This window comes from Haliaeetus albicilla, chromosome 10, assembly GCF_947461875.1.
Source record: "Haliaeetus albicilla chromosome 10, bHalAlb1.1, whole genome shotgun sequence".
Taxonomy (NCBI): domain Eukaryota; kingdom Metazoa; phylum Chordata; class Aves; order Accipitriformes; family Accipitridae; genus Haliaeetus; species Haliaeetus albicilla.
The window spans coordinates 34,043,757-34,055,321 of record NC_091492.1 but is presented as its reverse complement, the minus strand read 5'-3'; the positions used below and the strand labels follow the sequence as shown (position 1 = coordinate 34,055,321).

Here is an 11,565-nt window from a genome sequence, read left to right as displayed (position 1 = left end):
CTGTTTCCTCCACTAGTTTAGACTAAGACTGTATTAGCAACACAACAGAACTATTTCTAAAGGAAAAAGACAAAGACAAATTTTGTTGTACTGTAAGTTGCAGGCATGAAGGACAGACTTCAACCTTCTTGGCATCCAGATTTCCAGTTGTTGCAGAGTAGTGTTCTCTGATGTTTCTAGAAAAGATTCTGTTGAACTCCTGAAAGAGCCAATGGCAACCCTAGCTTTCCTAAGAAGGCCTTTAATACTCCTTCATTTAAGGGTTCAGTGAGAAGTAGCAAAACATTTCCTCTGACAGTTTCTCAAACTCATGCTTTTGCCTTACCTATTTTACACATGCACTAGTTCTCCAACTACTCTTTTACTACAACCCTCTAGGCTTGGACACTTAAAAACTCACAGCTTTATCACAAACTAGGAACAGTAAATGGCCCAGCACCTCATCCCGCTTTTGAAAATTTAAAGCTGAGCATGGTCTGTAATGACAAGTTACTAAAAACCAATCTGAAACCAGAGATCTTAGTGTTGGAAAACTCAAACAATGTGTAGGGAACAAAAGAACTCCTACAATCAATCTAACCATACAGCAGTCAAGCAAGTAGAACAAAGTAGGTATTGCATTGAAGGACTTCAGTCATCAATTTAGTCCTAATAATGGTAGAGCTCTAATACAGACTGATGTGACTATTTAGTACAGAGGTTCTTACAGCGCAAGTTTTATTTTCCTCATTACTTGACTAAATAGGTAAAATTATTTTCCCTACCCCCAACTAGTAAAAAACTTAAGTGTTACAGTTAACAAACTTCAACTGAGGAATCTGCACATGCAAATTAAGGCTACCTGCATTATTTATAATCAACAATTAACAGGAACCAAATGTGACAAACCAAGTATAATGCTGCAGCAACAAGTGGACTTAATTCCACTCCCAAAACATTTCAAGTTGAAGAGATTATTTTACAGCAGGACTAGTATTACTGCCTACTTCAGAGATGAGGTTTTGTGGACTTGGAAGTAACACTGAAAACTACAAAGCAAAGCTCATAGCAGTTATACTAGTCCTTAAACAACTATTTCACTTTTCATAAATCTTTTCAGCTGTTTTGTAGCAACTCATACTAAGGCTAGTACTTGCGTGCAGCATCTGAGTTGTAAAGGTAACAATATACACACTATGAAACAATACAAATCTAACTTCAGTGCTGCTGTTTTTTCTTAAGGCATATCAATACTGCAGGACTACTGAAGTTTTCTAAAACCAATCTGCATTTTCAGAAGAGAGACAGCTTGAAGACAAAAAAAAGCTACCACACCTAGTAAAGCAGCAGCAGATAGTCAAGCTAGCAGTATTAACCAAGATATGCACAGGTAAATTAGTAAACACTACAGCCAAGAACCTACAACATGAAGTTAAAGCAAGATGATGTAGCAAGATTCAATGGAATGTTAAGTGGGAGTTCGTCTTTTTACAAACCAAGTGTATGACATTCCTTACTTTCATTAATGAGTTTCAGGTCCTAAATACCACAACTCAGCTTCATTGACTTGCTAAAAACAAAAACACACACCCCCCCCATAACCCCCAAACAAAACAATAACAAAAAAAACCCCAAAACCACAGAACTCCAACTTGCATCAACTTAAAAAAAAATATTCCTTTACAACAGTATTGCAGAAGTAATCATCATAGTGCACAGTTTTTGTAACCATGTACCAGAATAGTTGAATAGTTAAAAATTCAAGGAGGAGTTATGTACACAAACATGCAAGTTAAAAGGAATAAATGAAATGCTCCACTTTATTAAGAAACCAAAAATACAAAACTGAAGAGTTCAAGGCTTCATGTACTCAAACACTACTGAAAAATGGTATCTTAAACTTAGTTTTGTTTACTAGCAGTACTAATATTGACCAAGATTAATCTCTACAAGATAGTGTTAAAAGTTGACATTTTCCACCATTTGTGCTGTAATAAGCTAGTTTCAAATTAAGAACTTGGTGCAGTTACAGTAAAGTCTAGATATTTATATAAATGTGGTTGTAGTTAATATGCTGTTTTGTAGCCAAGAGCTTTTTAGCTCAAACTACAGCTGTTTTCTAGTTAGTGAATTTTAAGATGCTTAGAGAGTTTGTTTAATCAGCTATAGCTCTACTGAATGATGTTCCATGCAAAGGTACAGCTTTTAAGTCACCTAACAGACCTAGATGCCATTTGTTTCTGGCTACTAAAAATACAGAGCTCTGTGAAGGCATATTGTAAAACATATTAAAAGTTAGAGAGTTGAGAGACTGTATCTAATGGTAGCATATGCAAGCTGAACTACACACTTTTCTCTCACGATACCCTGCAGACCACAAACATTCCCATTTGCATGGGAATACTGATCCAGTCGCACTTACCAGTCAAGTGTTCAATGCTTTAGTTTTACCTGGCAGTTAGTTCAGCTTTCTTCAGGTGCTTTACTTATATGCTTCAGGAAATCAAGGGAGGGTTAACTGTTAGCTCTGATTTAGCAAGAGGAGCATAACATGAGAAGCAGGAAGGAAAACGAGAACAGAGAATAAGAAATGCAGTAGACAACCAAGTATTAGCCTCAATTGAAGAGCAGAAGACACTTTGAAGAGTTTTCCTAACAATGCATGAAAGTTCACTTGCTTAGAGATACTTGAAATACAACTTTATTATCTAAACAAAAAAGAATGGGAATGACAGAAACAAGATTTACCACTTAACACTCTTAACTCTGATGTGACTGCAGCAGTCTTATATTTGAAACTCAAAAGGGGAAGTAATTGCAGTCCAAAAAACAGCTAAATATGCAGGTCCAAAATATGAAGTTTTTTGTTTTGGTTTTTTTTTCCATTTTGTTTTGTTTGTTTTTTTGTTTTTTGTTTTTTTTTTTTAACTGCCACATTCACTCCGAAGCCCATTCATCTCTTTCAGCATCCCAAAGATTAAGCACATGTTCTGCTCAGCTAGATAATAAAGTGGCAAACACGCTGCACCACTGACATCACAGGACAGTTGCCTATAAAACTAGACTTCTGACGCTGGGCTCCAGCTTCATCCCTCACAGGTCATCATCTTCATCTGGCAGTGCAGTGGTTTGAGCAATCTGGAACAAAGAAGCTACACTTAAGAACTGTTCTTCACTTATTTGCCCCACGAGTCCAAACACTATTTATTAGGCAAACACTTGGCCTTCGTGCCCTTTCTCACTTACCTGTAAGTCTTGCTCATACTGTGCTGCCAGTGCTGGGTCCATAACAACTTCAGGTGGTGCAAGAGCAGGCATGGCAACAAACTCCAAGTTAGGATCTCCAATTAGCTTTCTAGCAAGCCAGAGGAAAGGCTTCTCAAAGTTGTAGTTACTCTTAGCTGAAATGTCATAATACTGCAAAAAAAAAGTACATATTATACATTATTTAAAAAAAAAAGACAGACATCTCCAACTGATATTTAGGGCATATCAACATTAACATGTACATAATCAACTCTACTTTTACCTTAGTATTCTTTTTGACCGCATGACTTCTGTTTATGCTCTCAGAAACAGTTATAAGTGTCTAGAAGCATACAGTTTCAGGCAAATAGGCAGAAATTGATAACTGAAAAGCAAGGGATCCAATCTGATCTCAGATGGAACTTCCAGGAGGCAACAGTGCATCTATCTTTTTCCTATGACTTGACCTACTTTAGTCTCACTTCTGTGTCATCTGATGAAATTCTGAGCAGTGGAAGCCAAATGCACACAAGCTCTTTAAGAACTTATCATAGCTTCTGCTAAAGACCAGTGATGATCATCTTTAACATCATCACTTCCCCTTTCCCTGAAGTTAGGTTCAAACGGCCAATAGGATGTAAAGTTGAAGTATTACAGCCTGTAGCGACAAAGGCAGAACACTCAATTACTGTGTAGAACCCAACTGCAATCAACAGACACAACAAATTTGATTCCTACAAACCCATGCGAACATACCTGGAGATTCTTCTTCCTGTGGAAGACAATGGATTTTGCCTTGACTTTTCTGTCCTTAATATCCACTTTGTTGCCACACAACACTATAGGGATGTTTTCACATACTCGTACCAGATCTCTGTGCCAGTTAGGTACATTCTTGTAAGTAACTCTTGATGTTACATCAAACATTATGATGGCACACTGAGCTGCAAGAAAAGAACAGTCAAGAGTTACATCAGGAGAGTAAGCACTTGCTTGTAAGATGGGAGACAGAAGAGGTACCCATAGAAGTCACACGTTAGGGTTAAGTGTCTGCATTAACTTTTCCCTCTCAGCTTCACAGTTCCGAGAGGCCATTTTCTGTTAACAAGTTCAACGCACAAGCCCACAGAACTCAGCCCACGACCATGTCACATCTTTAGTGCCCAATCTTAAACACCAGCTAGTTTAACAGTGCAACTGTCCCACTGAGTAACATGCTGTTGCATGGTATGAGAATATGCAAGGATTAAAAAAGTCCACTTTGATTGACACAAATATTTGACAGAAATCAGTTAACACCTATTTAGCTAATCTCAGACACTGAAGCTTTCAGGTAGGTTGAGAGCTTGTAGTCCACATCTCAGGATGCTCTTGTCCAGAACAGCTTTTCAAAGAACACGGGGGCTTGACTCGATCCTGATACTTCTAAAGGAAAAGCAACAATGCTGAACTCCAATAATCCCTTGCAAAATTTTAAAGATATGCAAGTGACTGAAGTACACACAGAACAGAGCTTCACCAAGCAGAACTAAGGGACACTATCAGTAGTTCTTTAGAAAGACAACTAAACTCTGGCATGGAGATGTACCACATCATCGTATCTAAAAATCTCACAGTTTGTGTGTTCCAAGTTCTTGCCTCAGCACAGTACATTAACACAGATATAAGCTTGTACTAACTGAAGCACATACTTTCACCTCTTGAGCACTGAATTCCATCAGCAAGATCTTGTCATTTAAGGTGCACCATTACTTTTTGTTAATATCAAAGGCTGCAATAGCATACTGAAACACAATCTTAGAATATTCCTACATCAGCACAAGCTGCCTAGCAAAGGAAATTATCGCTACATGAAGCTACATGAGGAGTCTGAAGACCCAGAAATCAGCTCATCACTGCAAGCCACACTGACAGTCTTCAGAGTGGCCAACATGAATAGAATTAAGGATTGAGCTGTAAAAGGTACAGAATATTCCCACATATACACACATCTTACCTTGGATGTAATAGCCATCTCGCAGGCCACCAAATTTCTCTTGGCCAGCTGTGTCCCATACATTAAATTTAATAGGGCCTCTGTTAGTATGGAACACCAGAGGATGAACTTCAACACCCAGCGTTGCTATAGTGATGAAAAAAAGCAGTGCAGTTAGCAAGTCATGAATTGCACTTCTAATTGTAACATGTATCTCAAACATTTCTTCAGACATACCTACATACTTCTTTTCAAATTCACCAGTCAAATGACGTTTTACAAATGTTGTTTTGCCAGTACCACCATCACCAACCAGGACAAGCTGTTGATAAAGGCAAAAAAGTCAGAGCAATACACTTCTAGAGAGATTTATTTGTCATTTTAGTGTAAATACGAATTACTACTACAAAGACATTAGTCCTACAAGATGCTGTAAACAAAAGACTGAATTCCCAATGACTCACTGTACTGGGACCTAATTTGTTAAGCCTATCATGCTCTAACTCTAGCCACACTTATCCAGTTCCTGTAGCTGAAAGCTACAATGCATTGTGAATATGGTTCTGCTAAACTACAAGTGACTGAATTAAGAATATCTGGGGTTTTCAACCTGAATGTGACCACACTTAGAAAGCAACTCATTTAAGCACCCAAACCGGAGAAACACACCGTAATCTTACAACTGAAAAAAATCCCAAAAACACAACCAAAAAAACCCCCCAAAACCCCACCAAACAACTGCACTACTAACAATTGGAACATTCTAGCCAAGCATTGTAAGAAACTCAAGTAACAACCTGCCATGAAGCAGTCTTAAGGTTTCCTGGCTGTTAAGATAAGAAAAAAGAAAAAAAAAAAAGCCAGCCACCCACAAAACATCACAAAATGCTGTTCCAAAACATTTTAAGTTTTCTTCCCTAAACAATTAATACGCAATAGAAAACAGACTATTCCAATTCACTCTAAGCACTTTTTGCTGTGAGCTTCACTTCCGAAATTTCAAAATCGTTCTGTAGGCAAAGTATCACTAAAATTTATTACACCAAACTACAAATAGCACCAGACTGACACGGTGCAATGGAGTCCTTTTGTACCAGTGATATGCAGCACAACGACAGACTAACGGCACCGTTAAGGGAAGACCAGCACTTGAAAACCAAACCTACCATCCACGTTGGCACTCGAGAGTCGCTCGTGCTACTTTCCTACTGAAGGGGGGGGGGGGAAGCAAACAAAAAACCAACAAACGACTGAACCACTCCCTTACCTTAAACTGCACTTGGGGCTCTCCTTGGGCGGCCATGCTGGGTCTGCAGGGGAAATGGAAGCATGTGAGCTCACAACAGGCGAGCCGATTCAAGGCCCAGCCGGAAGGGGCCGGGCGCCGTTTCCAGTTCCCAAACCGCCTCCGAAGGCGCGTGCTCCGGGCGCCACTCAGCGCCGCCGGCGGAGGGGCCGGGGCTCAGCCCACGCCGCCGCTATCCCCCCCACCCACCCCCCCGCCCCCCCTCCCGGCATTACGGCGCGCGTGGTCCCGGGCCCATTCATGGGGCAGGAAGCGCCTCCACGTCTCCCCACATGCGGCGGGAGCGCGCGCGGTAATGGCGGCGGCGCCTCCCCGCCCACCCCTGAAGCCCCATAACGGCAGGCTGCTGCTGCTGCTGCCGCCGCCGCACCCCTTTGGCTCTCGGGCTCCGAAACGGAGGGAGCGGCCGAGGCCGCGGCCCCCAACGGACGCCCCTGCGCGGGCCCACCCCAGCCTCGCGCCACGGAAAGGCCTCCCCAACCCGCCCCTCGCGAGAGCCGACCTGCCGATCGGGAGGGCCCAGAGCAAGTCCCGCGGGGCTCCCCGCCGGGGGGGCCTTCCCCCGGCCGGGCCCCGGCCTCCCCCCCCCCGGGCCCCCACCAGCGGGCCTGACGCGCCCTCCCCGCCGTGAGCCACCATGACTGAGCAGCGCGCGGCAGCTCCCCTCCCCCCCGCCGACTCGGGCCGCCGGAGGCCCCGCGCCGTTTCTCCGCCCGGATTTCTCCCGCCCTTTCGGCCGGGACGGCGCAGAGGGCGGCTCCTGCCTTCCTACCTCTCCCGGGCCGAGGGGCGAGGGGAAGAAAGGACGCGGCACGGGTCGGGCACCGCGGCCGCAACGCTCGCTCGGGCCCAGCCTCGCCGCAATCCAGCCCACCCCCTACCCCCCGCTCCTGGGCGGCAACTAACGGTGGCCGCCGTCCCCGCCGCTCGCGCTCCTTAAAGCGGCCGCACTTCCCCCCCACCCGCTTCCGGGAGGGAGAGGAGGACGCCCCGACCCCGTTACCTTTCCCGAGGCTTGCTCTCCGCGTCGCTCCCTCCGGTGACTGGGCGCTGTGAAGATGGCGGAAGCGCGGTTCAAATACCCGGAGAGCGACGCCGCGCGGCCACAGGGAGGGGGAGGGGTCGGCCGTCACGTGGTAAAGGGCTGGGCGGGAGGCCGCCAGGCGCGCGGCACCTCAGCCGTCCCTCGGCCGCCGACCCCGGGTGTGGGACGGCTGCGGGGGGGCGGGGTCCCCTGTCCGCCGCCGGCCGCTCGTCCCCTGAGCGCGACGGGCAGCTCGGTCCTGCCCCTCCGCGGGCGGCAGCGGCCGGGCGAGAGTCAGCCCGCCGGCTGAAAGGGGAGCGGTTCCTTTGTGGCGCGGGCAGGAGGGCGCGCACGCCCCGCGGGCGGCCGCAGCGGGTTGCGGCCCGCTGAACGGCCTCCCGCCCGGCGCCAGCCCCCGGCTGTCAGAGAGGGGGCTGAGCCCGCCGCCCTGAGCAGCGCCTTCTGCCGCAAAGCCCGAGGGCTGCTGAGAGAGAGCCTCCCTGCCGCGCCGAGCTGCTCGGGGAACTCGGCCGTCTCCCTGTTTCATCGTTAAAACGGCACCAGAAAGCGCTTCGGTCAGCTGACGGTGCTCCTCCTGCAGACAAAGTTTAAAAATCGCGTGTAGCTACTCAGTATGCGGTTTAATAAAGCGGTCTTTAAAAGCAGCAGGAGAATTTCACTGAACAGCTTTCAGGTAAAAACTGCTGTGGCGTTCGAAAGGACCTTCCTTGAATGTACCTCGTGACCGTTATTTTCAGTTCTTCACACACAAGCTGGTCTGCATTCACTAGAGAGGGCACTAATGAAAGTAAAAGTTCTTTTGTAAGCCCCGCATTTAGAATAGTTCTCCAAGCTCTCAAGTCCAAACTTCAGTGGAGCAAACTTGTTCAAAAACTGACTTTCAGAGAACGTAAGTGTTTTGCATTGGTCTGTAAATACCAAGTTCATGGGTTCATGCTGATTTTTAAGGTCTCTTAATATTTTTTTACTCTAGTAAACAACTTTTATGAGGTCTGCACAATATTTGTTCGTACACCCCATAATCTAGAATAAATAAAAGATTTTTTTAAAATGCCTCTGGATTGAATTAACATAGAAAATACTTCATGGCAGGCGATATATACAAACATAGCTTCTTTCTTGTTCGTTTTCTACAGACATGGATGCAATGTATATGGAAAGTTTTACAAGAGTGGCTGCGCTGTGCTGTAATATTTGCTTATTTGATAGTGTAAAGTCAATCCAAATGTTGCATAAGATATTCTTTGTTGGAAAAAATCACCAGCTTGTTGAATTTGCCCTCCCTTTTTTAGACGAGTTGGGTTTGTGGGGCTTTTAGCATTTTTGCTGATCGCCTCTAGGTGTCAGGAAGGATATTTTTCAGAACATGTAACTCATCTTATATTTTTCACAGCACAATGCTATCTTTATAAAACCCTCGTGAATTCCACCTCTCTTCTTGACAAATAGACGTGTGTTTATAAATAGGAACCCATACAGCCACCTTAGGGGCGTTTGGCAGTTTTTAAGAATATAAACACTTCCGGAAAAAAAAAAAAAGCAATCTGTAACTGTGTATAGAACACTCAGTGTACTTTAGAAACTTCTCAACGTTGTTACAAATTTAGTAGGAAGCTACTTTTTTTCCTGCAAACAAAATGGTAATGCTATTGATACTTTAATTAGGAATAATTAAAATAGATTTCTAATTTAAAAGTCCTCTATCATAGCATTTGAGCTCCTGCCAAATACTAATTTCATTTTTATGAAGATAAATTACTACATGGAATCTAGTTTTTTCATCTGTTTTATCATCATATATAAGCAAGTGTTCAGTTCAGAGGATCCACAAAACAGCTGCTCCAGATAACCCCATTCAGCAAAGGAAACAAAACACATCCAAGTGCTCATTACCAGTGTTAGATCACTATCTAAAAGATTAGAGTCCATAACACATAGGACTCTAGGTAATCAGCAGAATAATTACTTTTAAAAGATCTTTACGTTTCCTGTATCTTGACTCAGATCATCTGTGAACAAACTTAGCAACTCACTGATGCAAATAAATGCACAAAGTAAAAGGCAGCCCTTACTAAGTGAGCGTCTGAAGGTGCAAACGAGGAATGGTACAAAAGGTACTACTAGAGATAAACAGAGTCACATTGCTAAACAGCATATTTGAATATAACTGCTCTGTTAGTAGGAAGCAAAATCGTTTTGTAAACTGTAAACGAAGGCAACAATATATGCAGGCAAGCAATGAAAAAGAACATAATTATACTTCCCAGTTAAAGCAGCGAATTGCGGAAATGTCTCTGGAATATGAGCTCAAGCAGGAACAGAGGTCTGCAGACTGGTGTTCAAGGCGACACAGGAAATTACACTAAAAGGTTTGAAGAGGAAATTAGTCCCTTTCAGCATGGATAGATAAAATGGATCACACAGTAGCAAAATTCAATTAAAATATGTATTCAAAAGACAAACTTTATTCATTTTTTCACCAAGTAAAACATGTCTGACTCTGGGTTTCATTAAGAGACTACACTCTTGGAAGATAAGCCTTCACTAGGTCAATGATGAAGGGCAGATGTAGATCTAAATTTTTTCAGAAAACAAAAATTCAGCAATTTACTGTCATTAAAGCAGCTTACACTGCTAATTCAGGATCTTTTAAATTCCTGATCCAGCACTAGAATAAAATTATTGAAATAGATGAGGAAAATTACGCACTGGATTATTACGCTCGGTATTCAAAGGTAACATTTTTAGAATTTACAGTTGCTGATCACGCAGTCTAAAAGATAAAGTCTATATATGATAGAACTGAGATACTAATAATTACAGGTAATTGACTATAGTCTGCAGTGGAACTTTTTGGCAAGCACCTATGAACACAATACCACTGAGGATTTTCTGCCTGTCATAGTATGTGCATGCTGTATTTCCTAGAAACTCCCAGGCCTTTAAGATGTACCTGTTACTGTACAGATTTAGGACTTTGGCAAAGTTCTGGTGTTTTACTAGAGCCCTAAACATCACTAACAGGCAATGTGTGTCAACCTGTTTTAGTTGAAGAGTTAAAGTCAATGGGTCACTTTCTGTTCCATGGAACGGGAGCGTACAGCTTCCTTTTAATTTCCAGTCATGATACGGATCACTCTTAGCTGTTCTGTGGGTGAGCAGCAGGCTGCAAGCCATAGCTTAATATTATGAAACAGCAAAGGGATGCATCTATGGCCTGCGATGAGCAGAAGCGTCAGCAAAGAGAGAACACGGTCTGTACGCTTTTTGGACTAAACATGAATTACGTGAAGGCTGATTGCAGCCTACCCCCATCACATACCAGAAAAGAATTAAGTAACACTCAACCAAAAAATAATCACACCGCAACTCTTTCTTTCATGATAGTCTCCCAAAATTGCGCGTATTGTAATTTCTGGTTGGGATACGTCTAGCAGCACTGCTTCCTTGGGCTGAGAGTTTCCTTGCAAGTACCTGTGGTACCGCTCTGACACCTCAGTTCTCCAACACGGAGTATTTCTCTCTTTTGAAGCGCCCCTCAAACATTTCTGTGGCAACACTCTGCTCAGTCATACCTTCCCGCCCGCTCTCGCACGCTGCTTCGCAAATACTAGCGCGGCTGCCCGCTCTTCCACGGCCTCTCCTCCACCGCCGCCGGCAAGCGGAGAAAGCTCCGGCGCCGCTGAGGAATCGCCTCAGGGCCGCCGGCAAGCGGAGAAAGCTCCGGCGCCGCTGGGGAATCGCCTCAGGACCGCGGGCGGGCTGCCGGCCTCGCTGTGACGTGAGGCGCACGCCCCAAGGGGCTGGTTGCCGCGCCCGCCCGCTCCTCCCCGGGGCGCGGGACGCATACTCGTCCCCGCCCCTTTCCCCGCATGCGCCGCGCGGCCTGCCGTTGCCGTGACATTGGGCGCGGCGGGGCCGGGGGGGGGGGCTGTGGGCGTGGCCGCGAGCGCTGCCCCTCGCAGCGCGGAAGAGAGAGCGGGGAGGTGGCGCGGCCCGGCCCGTCCGCAGTGC

General features: G+C 44.8%; 1 protein-coding gene across 1 annotated transcript; it reads right to left on the bottom strand.

Annotated features, from left to right (window-relative positions):
• Positions 1 to 1,781: 1,781 nt before the first annotated feature.
• On the bottom strand, positions 1,782 to 7,662 carry RAN (RAN, member RAS oncogene family). The gene is made up of 7 exons (XM_069794922.1): positions 7,510 to 7,662; positions 6,468 to 6,510; positions 5,438 to 5,522; positions 5,222 to 5,347; positions 3,982 to 4,169; positions 3,226 to 3,396; positions 1,782 to 3,117 (listed from the first exon to the last, which is right to left on the bottom strand). Exons 2-7 carry the CDS (start codon positions 6,501 to 6,503, stop codon positions 3,073 to 3,075), a joined length of 651 nt encoding a protein of 216 aa, XP_069651023.1. The 5' UTR covers positions 6,504 to 6,510; positions 7,510 to 7,662; the 3' UTR covers positions 1,782 to 3,072.
• Between the last annotated feature and the right edge of the window lie 3,903 nt (positions 7,663 to 11,565).

What these genes read in the sequence shown, in the direction of transcription:
- RAN (XM_069794922.1), bottom strand. Translation starts at nt 6,503, where the DNA reads ATGGCCGCCCAAGGAGAGCCCCAAGTGCAGTTTAAG. An exon ending in ATTTGAAAAGAAGTATGTAG is followed by an intron (nt 5,348 to 5,437) that starts GTATGTCTGAAG and finishes TCATCACTATAG; the next exon opens with CAACGCTGGGTGTTGAAGTT. An exon ending in ACAGGAAGAAGAATCTCCAG is followed by an intron (nt 3,397 to 3,981) that starts GTATGTTCGCAT and finishes TTTTTTTTGCAG; the next exon opens with TATTATGACATTTCAGCTAA.